The 20,708-nt window shown below is 36.7% G+C and overlaps 1 protein-coding gene across 2 annotated transcripts in view; it reads left to right on the forward strand.

Moving 5' to 3' along the window:
* Positions 1-61: 61 nt before the first annotated feature.
* LOC133522178 (uncharacterized) overlaps positions 62-20,708 on the forward strand; it is a 30,081-nt gene continuing 9,434 nt past the window's right edge. The window contains exons 1-3 of one of the 2 annotated variants that reach the window (XM_061857409.1): positions 62-198; positions 11,744-11,891; positions 14,322-14,515. In XM_061857409.1, the coding sequence (XP_061713393.1) occupies positions 11,745-11,891; positions 14,322-14,515 (341 nt within the window). In that variant the 5' untranslated portion in view covers positions 62-198; position 11,744. Of the gene's footprint in view, positions 199-2,091; positions 2,439-11,743; positions 11,892-14,321; positions 14,516-20,708 lie in introns of those variants that run through there. The other variant, XM_061857408.1, reaches the window with a different exon arrangement.

Consider the following 20,708-nt stretch of genomic DNA (forward strand, 5'->3'; position numbering starts at 1 on the left):
CCGGGCGTGTAGCCAACATTACAATCGTTAACGCTTCGTAGCGTTACGTAGCGTAGTCATGTTTCTCTATCACTCTTCCATATTAGTGCAACTGTGACAGTTGCGTTTCGTTCGCCACGGAGCGTGAACGATAGGCACGTTGGCTACACCGGGCTGGTGTTCGCGGTATCTGTGCGATGGTCCTGGGTTCTAATCCCGGTAAGGGCATATATTTGTGTGATGAGCACAGAATTTGGTTCCTGAGTCATGGATATATTTAAGTATTTGTATATTATATATATCTTTGCCTGAGTACCTACAACACAAGCCGTCTTGAGCTTACCGTGGGACTTAGTCAATTCGTGTAAGAATGTCCATATAATATTTATTTATTTATTTTATTTATATTAAATTAGAGACGTAGCTTTTAGCGGTATGATATGATTCTGAATGAAAATTTTAATTTTATCTTAACCACATATTTAATTGTTGTTTTTTTTTCGAGCGGCAATGTATTTCGTACATCGTCATACTTGTCACAATAAAGTTGTGAAATCGCGTCATTAATACGACGTTTTGAGTTTAAACAAAGTAGTGATACATTGCTTTCTGAATTATTTTATATGGAAAAGTATAAGTCTTCTGTTTTATAAAACCTATGAAAGTGTGTTCATTAAAGCCTTTTGGTTATGCGGTCGTATCAAAACTACACGCTGTATACAAAGGAAAACATTACTAGGCCACCCGTGCAAAGGGCTGGACACTGTATATATATATGACATTTATTTCATTTATAGTTAAAACAGTGTGTAACATGGAAAGTAATTAATTTGTTCTTAGAGTATGTCAAACCTCTTGCTCGACAATGTCGGTAAGTATATTAGTCATTCGTGGCACAATTCCTGTGAGGTTGGGGTATTTTTGAGCTCTAATCAGACTTCTATAAGTAGTTATTTTAGTTTGTTGGATCACACTTATACTGGTTTTCCCGTAGTAAATATGCCACATTGTGAATAGTCAGATGCCATTCCCAGCCGTTCACAATGATCGGTTTTTGTCCTCAATGTTATAATGAATGGTGGGACCCACCGAGAGGAAATGTGAGCCGAGCCCCGATGTCGGAAGAGCTCGTGTTCCTGAAACAATCAGACCGAAACGGTATTCTGATCCTTTATTTCGTGCACTGATTTACTTACCAAGTTGCATAGGTATAATGTTACTCGTACTCTGATTGCAAAATTGCCTTGCGTACTTTAACTATTTAAAGAGCAATGTCAATTAAACTAAAATAAAAGAAGCCACAATGCAAAATACTTTTCATTTCTCTTGCTCTGAAAGTGGGTCGTTGTTTTTCTAAAAAGTGTGGAGAGAATTATAGGTTTATGTTCTAGAGCACTGTACAATCTAAGTACGTTTTCTCTCTTTACGATAAGCAATTAACTCTTCCTCCTCCTCGCGTTGTCCCGGCATTTGGCCACGGCTCATGGGAACCTGGGGTCCGCTTTGCAACTAATCCCGAGAATTGGTATAGGCACTAGTTTTTTACGAAAGCGACTGCCATCTGACCTTCCAACCCAGAGGGTAAACTAGGCCTTATTGGGATTAGTCCGGTTTCCTCACGATGTTTTCCTTTACTGAAAAGCGACTGATAAATACCAAATGACATTTCGTACATAAGTTAAGAAAAACTCATTGGTATGAGCTGGGGTTTGAACCCGCGACCTCCGGATTGCAAGTCGCGCGCTCTTACCGCTAAGCCACCATCGCTTTTTACGATAAGCAATTAACATTTTGGTTTTAAATAGATTTGTTGTACAATTTCTATTCGGATAAGTAACTCCCCTTTCCATAAATAACGATATTTTTAGTACCCTCAAGAAATATTACTGAAGTTTATATTTAGCCGTGTTTTTTAAAGGCACATTTATTTTACTTAACGACAATAAGGTCCGTTTCAATAAATAACGTCACAATTATACGAACGAACAAACAAATCAGTCAAAGACCGACTATTTTTGATCACTTTTAAGGCAGTTTACTGAAACAGTAATCAACTTATAATCAAACTAATAACTAATTAACTTATGATTAATTCGACCTTTAAGCAAGCAGTATAATACCTTGTAGGTATGTGTAATCTTTATGCAGTGCCATCGTTCTAAGTATGTTCACGCTTAGTGTTCATTTTTAGAATTAACTGTCACGCCAAATTTTACTTCCAATTACAGTACCATCATTGTCTTAAAAGCGAACACAATGTTTAAATTACTGATAAATTTACCATTTTTTTGTTATGCTCTTGCGCATCCTAATAATGTGGCATGGTACGGTGGGCATATGCATGTAGAATGTGACCACGCGTTGAACCTTTTCACCGGAAGTGGACAGTATATTAAAGAAAATGTGATTGCAACAAAAGCTGTGTCGTTTAACGACGACGTATATGTAATGACTCCTAGGTAAGTGATCTAGGGCCTTATTCGAGATGCACAACTGTCAAATTTCGCGTCCACATCAAATCAACACTTGATTCTATCGCATGTTGATTGTATCAAGTGTTGATTCTATCAACTGTGGATATTATCATTTGGAACAATCAAAACTCATTCATAGAAAAAATAATCAAACAAAAATCAACTTTGTTTATTACTACTATATAGTTTGAAATGGCTCTGAACTCGAAGTGGTTCGGTTTGATTTGATTGTCACCTGACTGTGGATTGCTAATGTCAAATTTTGACAAGTGTTGATTTTATTGCTAGACTTTTTTGTCCATGGGCTTGGGCACCATCTTGGATTTTTTGACGTACGACAGGGAATACCCTTCCTTTCCTACAATATATGGCATAGAGTAAAGCGTCTTTTTTTTTTAAACATAAGTTTACAGGAATCAGCGACATCTTGTATTCGATAGGATAAGTAATGCGCTATGAACAATGCGGCGGCGAGTAGTGAAACTGTACCTGACAACGTCAATCAATTAAAAAGTGACCACACAGTTGATGGTCGATAAAGGCGATTATTAATTGAATTTTAACGACAATAAGGAACTATTGACATGCGATCTTTTTGTTGAACCCACACCTACACGTCGAATAATGCTCGCTCCACATATTCTCCTATAAACGCTCAAAATTCTAAAAAAAATTGTTGCAATTTACTCCGCACCCAGTCTCAAGTTGTTTCTAAACCACGTTCACGAACCAAGTTGTAACCTAACACATCTGTAAATATAAGGCATATGATTTAGAGATAAAGTCCGTTTTTTTTTAAATTACGAGATGGTTCATGAATAACCTTTATTACTATAAAAATAATACTACATTTGCCAAAAAAAAAATTCTGTATTGCGCTATTACATAATGCATAAAATTGATATAAAGATAGGTACCATAGTAGCTCGCTCACTTGGTCTATCAACAACTATTTTAATGCTCTTTGTACTCGTATACGCGACCCCATTGTATGTACAGTCGCCATCAGATATATCGGAACGCATGTATGAGATCTCAAATTATTAAGATAAGACCTACTGTACTGTCTATATTACTTACCAAGACCTAAGTACCTATTATTTATATGTACCTACACAAAGAGAATTCCTATGTTAAAAGGAGATTAAATACATATTTTGTTATTCAACTACAAATAAAATAAAATTTATCTTTTTCAGTTAACACATTTTTTTACCGATTTCTTTAATAAAATAAAGCATTAAAGTATTATGTGACTATATTTCATTGTCTTCGGTGTAGATTATTTACTGATGTTCCAATTTCCTGTATCAGTTTGGTACCAGGAAATATAAAAACTACACCTCTTCAAAAACTTTGCTGGTAGTTCGACATCTGTAAGTTATAAGTTATATATAGTTAAATATAAAACATGATAAAAACACTTAAGTCAAAAACGTATACATAAAATATTTGCCCTATATTCTGGTCGCTCGGTAGGGTGCTCAGAAGGCTGGGTGCATTTCCGCGCTGGTTAACAATGCTGATCCTCTGGTCACCAGAAGCCTATATAAGGCGCTCTCATTGAGCCACGCTAGTGCCCTAGAGTTTCAAATTCAACCCCAAGTGCCACAAATATGTAGTTGAGGGTTTAAATTCTGGATCAAGAATATGGAATACTGTTCGCTAGTAAGGCCATAGGTATTAGAAAAAAATAATAGTAGGAGACGGCCGTGGTCATGGTAGGTGGTACAGGTGGGCCAGGCAAGCTCTGAAATTATGCACCTATTTTACTATAACTTTGTTCACCTGTGTATATTTACTGTTTCCATGATAATCATCTTTAATATGTAGCCCGTGTAATCGGGCTGTATCATTGGTCTCATATTTTTTAACACAAAATCATAATTTTAATTCAATAATTAATGGTGTTTTACATATTAATCATTAATGTACCTATTTTGCAAAATTTTCTTGAATAGTTATAATAATACCTATTGTTTACTTCAATTGACGTGTTTATTATTTTCGTTACTATGTCAACGTTAATACTTAAAAAATTATAACGTGAAGGTTGAGTCCGCAGTACAGTTACAGTTTACGTACATATTGGCATTAGCATAGTCGGATTAGGACCAAACTCGAAATGTCTGAACAGTCATGAAATTTGGTATGTATATACGTTAAAGGCCCCTTTTTCATGCCCACACCATTTGACATTTGGGGACCTCGAGGAACCGCAGCCATCTTGGAAAATGTGGACCATCCAGGAGAAATTCGCGTTTTACTCTAAATCTACGTTCTTTATTCAATAATCGTGTAAGGCAACATTCAAGCTTATAAAATTCTACATAAAATAGTTTTAGACATCTTTGCGAAAAAAAAATGATCTTGCTTTAAAAAATACTTGCTAAACCCAGATTTAGCCCTTATACCCTTTCATGGGATATTCTCTTAATAGGAAACTTGGAAGAATAAAAATTCCACTTTTAACTATACATTTGTACATAATCTACCCCAATATCAATATTTTACTTGACTGCAACTTAACCAGAAAGTAGGGTTATGGGTATAAGTACTGAGGATTCAGGACAGCCTGTAGCTTAGGATACTGGACGGATTTTTTAAATGACGTATTATTTAGCCCTAAACTTTTTTCTTCCGTTAATTTTAGTAACTTTGTATTGCATAGCACTTGTATACTAACTGTGGATCTACTGATGTCTGTTTTACTGTACTCCGCTCAATAGTTTAGGCGCTAGAAGAAAAAATATGATTTAATATTCGGAGTCCTCTCAAGGCGGCTGTATTGATTTTTCTTTAATAGAACAAGTAAAAGTAGATTGTGAATGGCAAGAGGAATCTAACGATATGTCATTTTAAAAAATCCGTCCAGTATCCTAATACCTAGCTACTGGGTGTACTGAAACATCAGTACTTACACCCATAACCCTTCTTTCTGGTTTAGTCGCAGTAGAGTAAAATGTTAATATTGGGGTAGACCACGTACAAATGTATAGTTAAAAATAGAATTCATATTCCTCCGAGTTTCCTTTTAAGAGAATGTCCCCTGGAAGTGTATAAGCGTTAAACTTAGATTCAGCAAGTATTCTCTATAACAAGATGTATTGTTCCGCAAAGATATCGAGGACTTTTTTGTGTAGAATTTAATAAGTTTTAATGTTGACTGTTGTGTTGATGGTACACATTTTCCAAGATGGCTCGGATTCCTCGAGGTCCCCAAATGTTAAATGGTTTGGGCATGAAAAAGGGGCCGTTAATTTATATACATAATAAATTTCATGACTGTTACAGAGATTTCGAGGTTGGTCCTAATCCGATTATGCTACATTGTGCGTCCGCAGCAAATTCGGTTCTCCATACAAATGTAGTTTCGCTCTCATTTTAAATCGGCTAGCTAGATTGCTCTGAAACTTTGTACTTACAATAGGATATGGTATGTCTATGCCTATAATTAATTTAAAACATAAATGTGAAATAAGAGCCAATTAAGTTCAATATTAAGAATATGTGTCGTTGTTGACTCGCCGACAACGGAATTGAGATCTATATGGGTGCCATGTTCTGTGCTGTGTAGAAAATCCTGAAATTATAAAGGATTTGTCTTGGCTAGTTTTTACGTATAGCGTAGCCTATCACCGAAACGTCACAAACACCACGAAGGTTCGGCTTGTACGGGCCCTCGTTTTTCCTATATTCTTATACGCTGCGGAGACCTGGACTATCCGAAAGACAGAGGAGAAGACGATAGACGCCCTAGAAATATGGTGCTGGAGGAAAATGCTGGGGATATCCTGGACCGAGTTTCGGACTAATGTCTCCATCCTTAAAGAACTCCGTATCAAGCAGCGCCTTCCGACTCTCGTAAAGACCCTCATACTCAGTTTTTTCGGTCACGTCTCGAGGAGGAACAACGACTCCATAGAGCGTCTAGTGGTGCAGGGTAGAGCAAACGGAAAAAAGACCGCGCAAAAGGCCACCTATGCGATGGACTGACCAAATCAAATCTGCCATGAAGAGTCCCCTGAACGCATTTGCCAGAATGGCCCCCAACCGCGAAAAATTGCGAGAAATCGTACGGCAAGCAACATCTGCGCCTGATATCAGCAGTTGACCACGACGCTCTGCAAAGAGTACAACGACAAAGAAGAAGAAGACGTATCATATTTGTCTAAAATATGGTTTGTTGGTACACACACAAGGGATAGTCTCTAGCTAGGTACGGGGTGCCACACTCGTCAGCGCGACGGCGATATTTTTTACCTTTTACCTAAAAATCTCAAATTTGTGTACGGGCTCAGCTCCTGTTTCGTCTTAAGCCTAAATTTAACAGATTCTGACTCACAGGGGGCTTTGAGCATGCTGTTGCGTTCGTTTTCAAATTTTGAAAAAAAAAAACTAGCCTAACAACACAATAAATGCTTGTTTTTCCGCATTCTGAACTATATCTCCCTGTATGACTACTATCTGACCTTCTAACCCAGAGGGGAAAATATACCTTATTGGGGATACTCCATCTTCCTCATGAGAATATATTTTACTTTACTGAAAAGCAATCGGTACATGTTACAAGATGCACATTGTTAAGAGCCGGGGTTAGAACCCACGACCATTGGTTTTAAAATGAAGCTTTGTATATAATTTGTATTTTTATAATAAATCTGTTTTCTTGTTGACATTTTGTGGTATTGTATTGCTTTATGTTAATTGTCAAGATATTTTTTCATCCTGGACAATTGTCACATGCGTCACATGTACGTTTTTATGATAGATCTACATCGACGCAACTGCATGTCATTGTCAAAGAGCATTATAATCACTACGTTTTAAGAGACGGGATTTCCATACTAGCGAGTGGAATCAGTTTGTTTCGCAAATCATTACCAAAATGTACGACAAAGAACTGTCAAAGAACCATAGTACCAACATAAGCGATTTAAATAGTGTAGTACGCTACACGCTTACGATTCTTATCGATATCGATAAAATGGGGAGGGTTGAAACATAGGCTCCTGTCTACAAATTTTGTACTCGAAATCAGGTTAGCATCGAGTTCACATTTAAGTTGTATGTTATATAGTGGATAGTTCTTAATTGGACTACTATCTGGTCGGGCTTAATGTGGACTCGAATTATTTTAATAGTTTTTAAGTCGTGTTTTTTTATTTTATTAAATGCTTGATTTTCATAATGATGTGCACATACATGTTTGAATAAATGTAACTTTTCTATGGGAAGATGTATCAGGTCTTCGTTCCCAACAAATTTGGCCCACTGCCTGCATCTGAAAACATACAGCCTTGGAAAAACATGACTTTATCTACAGTTTATATTCCATGTGTTTGCTAATGAGATGATCAACTGATTATTTCGCGCTAATATGCATCTATAAATCATGTTTTTCGGCATCCAGTTATCAACAACCCTTTATCAATGCTTTAACTTTTTATGTATTTATATGTCTGTTAATCATGAGAACGGGTCTGGCCTTGTTGGCAGCGACCCTGCCTATGCAGCTGATGGTCCCAGGTTCAAATCCTGGAACGGGCATTTATTAGTGTGATGAGCATGAATATTTGTTCCTGAGACATGGGTATTTTCTATGTATTTATAAATACTTATAAATTAGGTCTATGTACATATATATATACATTATTACACAAACTGACTTAGTACTAAAGTATGAATGGCATGTGTTGTGGGTATATATATATATATTGTTGTAAGTACCCACAACACATGCCATTCATACTTTAGTACTAAGTCAGTTTGTGTAATAATGTCCTATAATATTTCTTTATTTATCATAAAAACAGAGATTAATTTTCTTACATTTTAGGTTAATATATTAAATAATCCCTAGATAAAAAAATATGTTAACTAATGACCATTAATGCATAAGTAATAGATAATTTATGCATTATTAATCTTCGACGAATTAATTATGGTCATATTGCATGCTAGTTCTAAGGAAATTTCACATATTTAATTTAATTATTTACACTGATATACAAATAAAACTACAGTTATCGATAGTTATAGTACATCCCTAGTTCACAACGAAAAATAATGTAAAATATCTAATTTTCGATGTGTTTATAGCCTGCTGACCCAAAATAAGGTCAAAAGTATCTAAAGCAATACTTACCAGTCTTCATGCAAGGGAAATTTCGCCATAAAATCCCTTTTTTCGTGATTTTCTCGAGTGGCTCGCTTGCCACATATTTCACACTTAGTAAACCGTTTTCTCGCTGGCATTGTAACAAACTCGCTCTTTACTGTGATCACGGTTGACTATTTTCGATTTTTTCACTAAATAATAAAGAAATTACACGAAATACCCGAACAAAACATTGAAGCCTTCAAAACAAACAAAGCAATTAGGCTGACAGTAGACTTGATGTAAACTTGACAGAATAAATAGCACTGACATTTTCTTAATCTTCGTTGGCAATGATTTGCGAAACAAATTCCATACAAAACTTTTTTCTTCCTAGTTGCGTCAGCCTGATCAGAATTTGGCAGCTAACTCCATCTTGCGTCCAGTAGAAGAATCAAAATCGTACAGAAAAAACTGCTCTCTGCCTTAGGATCCCCTTTTAAATGTCATAAATCCAAACATGGCAGCCATACCCATCGACAAAAAAGTCTACCGTTGATCTAATTTCATTTGACAGTTAACTAATACGTATTCGACACGCTTATATTTGACAACTAGAATCCTGACTAGAGCTGGGACTGCGTACCAAAAGTACGTCTCTGTTACTCGTACCAAAAGGACGTCTAAAATACCAGTTTTACGAGTATGACCCCCAATAGGCAGTTTACGTATTTGCCGTGCTTAGGCGTCTTACAAATAAGGATTATTTATACAAATATCGACTTATTATTTCGGTAAGGGTCGGAAATATGGTGACGTTTTGAGTGAAGGCTATGAATCTATTGTCATATTTTTGTTATATATTATTACATTATTTTTAGATACAACAGACACCCAGACGTCCATCTGTTAACAAAATTTTATTTTACCTAAAGTAACGGTAAGAATGGAGGTACGAGGTGATAAAAGTTTCATATTTGTTTTATTTCAGAAATCAAAGTCCGTACTTTTAAATACTCGACAAGCTAAAAGTAGTCTATTACAAATAACCTGTTCCAAAAACTATTCCGGTACAACGCCCCGCCTCTAGTGTGGATATTGTTCACTGACAGGTGGTGATAATAGCAATTCGACAAGTCACAATATTTCTCACATCAAATGGAAATCAACACGAAACGTCAATTTTAGCATGTCGAATAAGGGCCCTAGTTTGTTCGATAAGTACACGGAATACGTGAAAAAATCAACACGGTTTGATGTATTAATCAAATAATAACAAATAGTCCGATAGCTATATTAACGAATAGCAGTCGGACAACAATGTTTCATCAGCATTCGTTTTATATACTCGTATATACCAACAATAAGATTACCTAAAGCTACTTTATCTTATAATTGTGTTAAAAAAACATCCACATATATTTTAACATACAGTACATTTCATGTGTAAAAAAATAATAATTGTTGTAATTATTTAAGTCTCTAATTGAATAGACAACTAAATTTGAAATGTAGTCTAGTCTAGATTGGCAGGTCGTAAATCATTATAGCTACATACCTGCTGTATAATGCTGAAACGTGATTATATGAAACTAGACTTATCAACAAAGGTTCCGTAAGAAATATTAAACTGAAGTAAATGTTATAATTACACGAAAAAAAGTGAACAAGGCCTTCAGTGCCTAGGGTAAAAAATATAAACTGCATCTTCAGCGTTCAAAAGCTGGCGCCATATCACCTAAGTCACTCGTAGAAACCCTAGCGCGTAGGTTCCGCAAAAATATTTTTAGCTTAAAGTGAGCTGTTGAAAGAAACTTTACACTACTGGCTCTGTGAGCTGTAGACAACGCGGTAACCTTTTTTTTTTAAATCGTCGAATCTTCATCACAGCGAAATCACAATCTTTAGTCTTAAGCGTCATTGATCCATCCGTCAGCGTTTAAGTTCTTTAGGCCAATTTCCGCCATTTAAATATTTTACAAAAAACGCAAAGACAGAAAAATTATATCTAACTACCCGAACCTGCTTACAAAATTTCACGAAAATCGTTTAAGAAATGCAATTAGTTGACTGGTAGAAAATGCCTTAAGGCATTAAGTCCGCTTTTTGTACCTTCATGTATTGTGCAATAAACATTAAATAAATAAATAACAGTCATAGGAGAACATCCGCACATACGAACGCATTTTTGCTCAAGCTCAAACGGACACCTTCGCTCCGGTAAATATTACAGGCTGTTTTTTTTTCAATGTTCAAAGATTCTCTGCGACGTGATTATATAGGTCATACATAACAACTATAATATTACGGCACAAAAAAGCGGTAGGCATTTTATTACGATTTCAGAGTCGATTGATCCAATAGTAAAACTTGTTCAGTATGGTATGCCCTATACATTCACCTCGCGGAGTTACCTTTCTCTCTAGTGACATTTGGTTTTACTATTAGTTCAACTAGTATTTACTAGAACAGTATTATTTAATTTATAATCTTGAAAGGATCCATAAAAACCAGCCTTACGCAATAATGCATAAAACCAGTTGTACCTACAAAGTTGTAAATTCAAGTGCAGACATGGCTGCAGGCAGTGCGCTTAACTGCCTGATTTTTTAGCTTAGGTAAATCCCAAGAATTGCTATTACTAGACAGACCGACAATCCGACATTGACTATTATTAAAGATTCATATAAAAAAAATAAAGTAAGACAATTAATAAGAACAACTAATGGAACAAAAATGTATTTCAGTACAATCGCTTGTAATGCTAGTTTTTAGCAGTATGTAATTGGGAGTAATGTTCAAGTATATCAACAATCAGGAGTTCGTGGGTTTGATTGCTGGTTCGTACCAATGTAGAGAGTTGCATCCAAAAAGTTGGCTCCTGAGCTGGATACCTAAATCCACTTTAACAAACTAACCTCAAGAATTGGCGCAGGTTTACAGAAGCGACGCCATCCGACCCTGTAACCCAGTATAATTTGGTATTAGTCCGGTTTCCTTACAATGTTTTACTTCACCGAAAAGTGACAGATAAATATCAAACGATTTGTCGAGCATAAGTTACAAGAAACTCATTGATAGGCATGAGCCGGGATTCGAAACAAGCAACCTTCAATTGAATCGTATTGCGCTAACGCTTAGGCACCAACGATTCAGAAATAAGAATTGAACTTACCCACTTTCCTGACAGAATGAAGCGTGGCGTGCTAGCCACAGTATGGCTGTTGGTTTCTGGGCGCCAGGGTCCAGCACTGGAGCCTTTTCCAAGCCTACCAGCACACACCCTAGCTGACTGCCGCAGCATACAGAACGCCGTCGACTTCCATCTGGACTATATTGTAAGACTGACCTATATACCATCATACTATAAGTTTATTTTAACCTTGACATCACACACCTGTAAACTTTATTAGCTATTTTATTTATGTGTAAAATTATACTTACCCTTTTTACACCTTGGGTAGGACTCGACTTTTATTAGTAAGGACAAAAAAACAAATAAGCGCAATTTTTCCGATGTTATACGAACAGTCATTTTCGACTGAGGTGCAATACAATAAATACATAATTTCCAATTTATTTTGAAAGGCAGTTATAAAAGCCATTTTTTTTATTTACTCGCCCAGTTTGAAATATGGTTACTGTTGGAGAAGTTTATTATGATTGCCCTGTCAGAATCTGTCGATATAAACGCAAAATCTAGCCTTATTATAAACTGGTTTAATCAGGCATTAGAATATTAATTTAATTTATACATACAAAAAGCGGCCAAGTGCGAGTCGGACTCGCCCATGAAGGGTTCCTTTATGACGTATTAAAAAAAACTACTTAAACTACTAGATCTCGTTCAACATTTTACCACTTTGGACACACATTTTACCACTTTGGTAGTGTCTCTCGCGCAAACTATTCACTTTAGAAAAAAATTATATTAGGAACCTAAATATCATTTTTGAAGACCTATCCATAGATACACCGCATGTATGGGTATGTTGAAAAAAAAAATTTTTTTTTAATTTCATGACGTATTAAAAAAAAACTACTTACTAGATCTCGTTCAAAGTTCAAACCAATTTTCGGTGGAAGTTTATATGGCAATGTATATCATATATTTTTTTTAGATTTTTCATTCTGTTATTTTAGAAGTTACGGGGGGGGGACACACATTTTACCACTTTAGAAGTGTCTCTCGCGCAAACTATTCATTTTAGAAAAAAATGATATTAGAAACCTCAATATTATTTTTGAAGACCTATCCATAGATACCCCACACGTATGGGTTTGATGAAAAAAGATTTTTTGAGTTTCAGTTCTAAGTATGGGGAACCCCCAAAATTTATTGTTTTTTTTCTATTTTTGTGTGAAAATCTTAATGCGGTTCATAGAATACATCCACTTACTAAGTTTGAACAGTACAGCTCTTATAGTTTCGGAAAAAAGTGGCTGTGACAGAATCGGACAGACAGACGGACATGACGAATCTATAAGGGTTCCGTTTTTTGCCATTTGGCTACGGAACCCTAAAAATGTTACAAATATAAGACTGGGGTTAGTCAATATAAAATACCGTTACTTGCTAACACCTATGCTAATACTAAAACACAGTTCCTTAGTCTTGAAACTGTGGTATCTTGACGAGATTATATTACGTAAGTAGAGCTTCCCGAACTTTGCCAAGCAGGGGGCCTAGCCAAGATGGCAATCGTTTACAGAAAACGAAAGGAAACGCTATTGGCTCACTATATATCACTCTTCCATATTCGTGCGATAGAGACAAATAGCGTTTCGTTTCGTTTCTCTGCGAACGATTGTCATCTTGGCTAGGCCCCCTGAGTTGAATTCGTTGAGTGATATTATGAGACAAAATGAAACAAATCAACTTAATCCCACGGTAAGCTCAATAAGGTTGATGTTATGGGTAAATGACGATATATCGTAATACATACTCTTATATATATATAGAAAACATCTATAACTCGAGAACAAATATTCATGAATTCATGATAAACAAATGCCGTTCGCTCGTAGGTAGGATCACTACCGACTAGACTGGAAGACCGTTGTAGGTGACCTCTTTCTCCAATTTGGGTAAACTTTTTGTAGCTTAATATAAATCAAAATCATATACCATTTATTGTCAGGCAACAAACGCTCATAGATACATAACTTACCGACTAACGTACATATAAAAATCATAAACTTAAAAATAAATACTACTTTATAGTAAGTAGTACATATACACCGTGTTTTTATTGAATTCCGTTAACTTCGGGGTATGTGATTGGGAAAGTACGTTGAAGGAAACTAAATGGAATAGTTAATTTAAAAAAAGGTTTTTTTTTATTATAATTTATTAAATGTTGCATATAGCGTTGTTGAAACACGGGTATTTACATTTAACTACAACCAAACAATTGAAAATTGTGACACTGACATATCATTTCGAACATCGCTTGTCCGAGATAGTACTTAAGTTTAGTAGCAAATGTATTAACCTATTAACTCGTACTTAACAATAATCAATATGTAAACAGACCCTACACGAGGCAAGTGACACGCTTGTAGGGGCTTTATCAGATAAAAATTAAATATCGATGAACTCAGAAATGGAGCTAATTAGAATACCGGTGTCTTTGTGAAAGTTACTTAATTTAAACGCAGGAATGCACGCTTGAAACTAACGGAAATAAAAAAAACACGAAATATTAATCAATAAAGTTCAATATTAATCAATTTCAAATTTCTATTATTGAAGTTAAATGTTGCAGGGTAATCTCTGGATACTGGATAGTGGCATAGTGGACACGCTCGAAGCGCCGCGCTGCACGTGTAAACCCAAGGTGGTGGTGATAAGCACGCTGCTTCGTACGGTAACCAAACTCCTGGACCTGACAACCGCAGAACCCTCCTCGCTGCTACAGAACGTCGCCGTCGATTACGGGTTAGGTGGGAAACCTTTTGTGTGAGTATAAAAATAAACACTTATCACGTACCTATATTTTTATAACACCGACGAGAGTTTGAACCAAGTCTCACTTTATGGGAAGAAATGATGGCATGTACGAGTAGTTAACTGGTTAATTAGTAACCTCATTAGTCTTGCCATGAAGAAATGAAGATCTGCCTGCCTATAGTCAAGGATTATATAGACGATACAGATATTTTTTGCCAGAAAGCGGAGTTAGTAATAAAAAAAAACCGGTTACTATATGGTTTTAATTTCAACTCGGTGCCTCCACGCGTTCCCGATATAAAGGGTCTTAACAGACAGACGGACGGAAAACAGAGTGATCCTATAAGGGTTCCGTTTTTTTCCTTTTCAAGTACAGAATTCTAAAATAGCACCTAACTATCTGCAAGTGGATGTTATTGGGTATATGGCTATTCGGAATATGTTAGCCACGTCTCGTCTATCACTTTCTCAAGTCGAATAGTACCAATGAGCTTAATCAAATAGAGCTTCTGCAAATTTAAGCTAGCTGAAATGGCCAAATCAATTTCGAGCGAAAAATAAAAAGGGAAGGAGCGAAAAAGAGGGTAAATGCCTCTCTAAGTACCTATTTAAAAAAATATTGAAGTAAAGCATTAAGGTTAAATTAGATTAGTTACTTGTAGCTTAGCATAATAGAGACCTTTATGTCCAAGTTTAATATAAAGTACATACTTGTCTCTCCGGTATCGCACTTTAATGATTGCATTATTGTTGGCTAAACATAACTAGATCATGTTGAATACTGGAACAAGGTAATTAAAGATCGCTGGACATTATTTCATTGCAATAAAGTTTTACCAATGGCCACTTAACTATATTACTTTGGACGATGGACGACGGTAGGTATGTATTTTGTTATTGCCACACATTTTGAATGATATCTAACCCTAAATAGCATTTTGGTAGTGGAAGTCAGATATACTGCAGTTTCCTTAATGCCCTCCTGCAGCTTCATTGTAATTTATGCAAGAATTTAAATATTGTAAAAACTACAAATTAGGCGCATCAATTATGCGAAGGAAACATTACCAAAGAACTACGGACGGAGGCGCCGATAGCGATTACTTTGCGTAATCGAGACTGGTTGTGTACCTACACCATGATACATTTAATACTTGCCCAATAAAAACACCTGACTTAAATATTTACATAACCTCCTTCCTGGAAAATGCAGTGTTATTTTAAGCAACATAAGCATATGGAATCATTTAGGTATTTTATTACCTGAATATGCCCTCTATTTACTTCACTCCCAGCACATAGCACCCCTATTGGCCCTATGTAGTAAACATTGACATATAAGAATCGACGGGCCTTACGGGCAATAAGAATGGGGAGAATACAGCGGTGTCAAGGACACGAATCCGAGCCAATCGTGTGTCTAACGCCACAACGCGATTGGTTGATGAGTTTGCAACTAGTTGCGTTAGACTGCACGATTGGCTCGAATGCGCGAGTGACACTGAACTAGCACTATTCTTAGCGCCCGTAAGGCCCGGCCTTAGATATTTATCAATGACTTACTAGTTTTCCATAACTGCACATCCTTAAAAAATACAATTTTAATTATGACCTATTTATTTATTTATTTTACCAAACTTTTTTTTTTTAATAATATCACTAAAGGCGGACAAAAAATCAATCAACAAAACGTTTGAAAGCAAAAAACAAGGGCATGCCTGCAGAATTTATATGCATATTTCAAACTGCAAGCATTCACAAAGTAAATTTTAGGCGTATTCGAATGTTAGTTATTCGATCTGTTTCCGATATGATACTGATCTTCATTAATTCATTCTTTTAAAATTATGGCTTCAGTCCAGTGGGACTATTTCGCTAGTATCAAGGTACTCTTATTAGGAGCTTTAAATACAACTAAAATGGTATGGTTAGTACAAGGCATTGTACGGTGATTTTTTTAGCTCTTGTAAAGCGATAGCTGGACCTTACAAGTAGCACGTGGACAACCGGCCATTGACTCCAAAATGGTGAGTAAATGCGTTTCAAAATTAATTCTCTATTCATTGCACACTACCACATTAGTTTAATGTATAAAAGGCTCTCGATATTATACTTTAAAAAACAAAGGAATTAATCACGAGGCGTGACTATCAATATGGCGCTCGAACCGGAAGTCCTGATACTGATCTGTGAGTGTCAAAAGTGACATTTCTTTAACCAAAACCAGTAACATCACTTTTGACATTGACAGATCAGTATCATATCGGAAACAGATCAAATAACTAAAATTCGAATGCGCCTGAATATCTATTCACTACAGATCGATATCACTATAAGTACAGTTGAATATAGACATGACCATTAACAAGTTTTATGCAATTTACATACGGATAAACTTGCTACTAAGGTCGCTAGACAAATTAGTCTTACACTATAATATTGCTAAATGTTTAAATTTGTATCAATGAAATGTAATAAATCTTTAACTCTACACGTACATTTAGGATAATTGAAAGCCAGGTAACTAGCTACGTCACCTTGGTACGGGGGGTTTTACTGTAGTTTTCGGTAATTCGACGGCCGAAATTCGGCTCTCATCATTGACATATAAACCAAAGTTGATGTCTTCAATTTTTCTTTATTGAAATTGGTTTTGACCAGCAAATATTTGAATATGGGACAATTTGGCATTAAGAGTGTCGTATTAACATTTTCTTTTAGAAAAAAATTATGGAGCAGGAGCAAAAAATCAATTTCTTTCAAAAACCGCAAAACAAACCGTAATATCCTCGCAGTCGCACTACAAATTATTTGTGATTTTATGACATACTACATATTTCCGTCACGGGTGCGGTTTTTTTAATCGTTATTTTTTTATGGAAAAGTGTTAAAAACTGAAATTGACATTTTAAAGTTTTTTAATTGAAATGGGCCTTGCCCATCATTTTTACGATTTGGTATGAAAAAAGTCGAGTTATGATTTGGTAGTAGTATGATTCGAGTGGGTAGTGACACTTCCTATGAAGCCGATGGTCCCGGGTTCGAATCCCGGTAAGGGCATTTACTTGGGTGATGAACACAAATATTTGTTCTTGAGTCATGGGTGTTTTCGATTATAATAATGTGTTTATCTACACTCGCGTGCAAAAGTATTGCATCACTTTGCATTTTTTCAACTGCACCCAATAATTTTGTAAACCGGTTATTTTCGATTAATTATTTTAATGGGATCATGTCCCTTGAAGTTTTAGCTTTACGAAAAGTTAAAAAACATGGAAAACGGCCCAGTATTTTTCAAATTATCGGCATTTTCCCGATTTGTGAGCGGTTTCGCGTTATCACGCGCGCGAGTTGCGTTACCCTTGACCCCTATAAAACGGGGGGTAGGGGAGGGGTTGTTATCAGTCACTTATCAAAAGTTGACCGGTACACATCTCCGCATATTTTTCCGTGAAGAAGACCTGTGAAAAATGGAAACCACTGAAGCTGAAGTCCGCCAAGTCGTCCAGCTCCTGCAAGAGGGGCGTAGCCAACGTTTAGTAGCTGCAACGCTGAATTTAAGTCAATCTACAGTTTGCAGAGTTTACCAGAGGTTCCAACGGACTGAATCCTTTACTTTAAGACCAAGAAGCGGCCGCAAAAAGTGTACATCAGAGAGGGACGACCGCTTCATTGTCACAACATCTCTCCGAGATCGACCCCTGACAAGCGCCCTTAGGTCGCATGGTCCGACTGGCTAGTCCGATCAATCGGAATACGAATATATTTTTTTCCCGCTGGCTCGATTGATCGGAGTATAAGGACTTCTCTAATTCTCGTAGTCCTACTATCGGAGTAACGGGATTTTAAAAGTTCGTCTAGTTCGATCGACCGAACCACGAGGTCGTGTTTTCTTCCTGTTGGATCGATTGATCGGACATAACTGTAGACTTGATATTATTGCTAAGTCCGGCTAATGACACGTAAACGTTATCTCATCTTAACTCACTACTAGACACTGGCAATTGGTAAGTTTTCTATATTTTCTCTGATAAATATGTAAGATTTAAATTAAAATAAAATTTGGGTTAAGAATATACCTACAGGGTGGAATTAGATTTTGGGTCAGTAAGGGTAGCTACCAGATCCCGTGCTGCTGGGTAAAAATGGCCTTAAGAGACCATCCCTCGATTTCAAATTGATGAAAATTGGCGGTAACAGATTTCCGGTAAAACATACAGGGTGCGAGAAAAAGGTCATTTTGTTGTTGTTTTTGATGCCAATCGACTCCATTCCTACCCAGGATCACGTCGAAAGTAAGAAAACACTTTTGTTACCAGAAAAGTGTTAAAAACCAGATGTTGGTAGAGTACAAAATTAACCAAAAAATATCGGTCGGACTAACAGGAAAAATAAAAGTTGTGTGATCGGATTAAGAGGATTTTTCAAGGTCTCGTGGTTCGATCGATCGAACTAGACGAACTTTTAAAATCCCGTTACTCCGATAGTAGGACTACGAGAATTAGAGAAGTCCTTATATTCCGATCAATCGAGCCAGCGGGAAAAAAATATATTCGTATTCCGATTGATCGGACTAGTCAGTCGGACCATGCGACCTAAGGGGACAAGCGTTGCCATCCAGCAGCGTCTGCGTGAGATACGAGGACTGGCTGCCAGTGAGTGGACAATAAGAAGAAGACTCTAGAAAGCGAACTTGACACCCAGGAGGCCTGCAACGGGGCCCAGATTGCTGGCGCGACACCGTACAGCCCGAAGAGAGTTTGCAGAAAATCATATAGACTGGACCATTGAGCAATGGACCCCAGTTCTCTTCCCGGACGAGTGCAGAATATGTTTGAATGGATGTGACCGAAGAGGAAGAGTCTACAGAAGGCCAGAAGAACGGTTCGCTCAATGTTGCTTCTCCGAAAGGGTCGCCTATGGCGGTGGATCCGTGATGTTCTGGGGCGGCGTTTCCTATCACGCGCGAACAGAGCTGGTTTTCGTGCCTGGCGGGAGCCGTGGCGGTGTATTGACCGCTGCAAAATACATTACTGACATCCTGGAGGAACATGTTGTTCCTTATGTCGGTATTTTTGATGAGGGGTTCATCCTAATTGTTTATTGTTTATTGTTTGCTAATGCAGGATAATGCCCCGTGTCATACCGCTAGGGCCACCGCAGCCTACCTTCTCGAAGTGGGCATCGACACCATGAACTAGCCAGCGATGAGCCCGGACCTTAACCCCATTGAACACGTGTGGGACTACCTGAAAAGGAGGATTCGGAAGCGGAATCCTGCCCCGGCCAATGTTGAGGAGCTGAAGGGAGCCTTGCTGGAGGAGTGGGACGCTATTCCACAAGATTTCATTAGAAAATTAATTAGGTCTATGAAAAACCGCTTGATTTGTGTGAGGAGGGCTAGGGGTGGCAACGCCAGGTAATAATTTAATAATAATAATTTATTTTGTATTAAATAAATGACTTTTATTCTTAACTTTCCTAAATTTATTTCTTGACCATTATGTCGCTACTTTCAGTCTTCAGATTTGAAATTTCATTAAATTTCCCAATTTTCTAATGCGTTAGATTATAAACTTTCAGTTGATACCAAAATTTTCAGAATCGGCTCTAGAATTACAAAGATATTGGGTGCAGTTGAAAAAATGCAAAGTGATGCAATACTTTTGCACGCGAGTGTATATACGTATGGATATCGTCGCCTAGTACCCATAGTAGGCACAAGCTTTGCTTATTTTGGGGCTACGTCGACATGTGCAAGATTGTCCCCTAAATATATAAAAAATAAAAAAATAAATATTATAGGACATTATTACACAAATTGACTAAGTCCCACAGTAAGCTCAATAATGCTTGTTGTGTGTTGTTGTTGTGTTGTATTTTTTAATATTAAAAATAAAACGGTATTCGGCATATTTTTCAATGTTCGTATTCGGCCGAATAGTTTGGCTAGAATTGCCTAATAAACTATTTTGTAAGTAACTTAATAGAAATTTTTGGTGATTCATCGGCAATAGGCAACAATGATTATATTATTTATCACTGTCAGTAAAAAACGTTGTCGCAAAGGTGATTTACCGTAGAAAATTTGAATTTCGCGCCTTTCTCTACTGACAAGTTAGGTGTGTTCAAAGAAATCAAAAGTAAAGATAGTTCATATAATTCTGACCGAACATTCTCGTTTGTTGTGTTGTGCACCGGT

This window comes from Cydia pomonella, chromosome 10 (assembly GCF_033807575.1).
Source record: "Cydia pomonella isolate Wapato2018A chromosome 10, ilCydPomo1, whole genome shotgun sequence".
Lineage (NCBI taxonomy): Eukaryota > Metazoa > Arthropoda > Insecta > Lepidoptera > Tortricidae > Cydia > Cydia pomonella.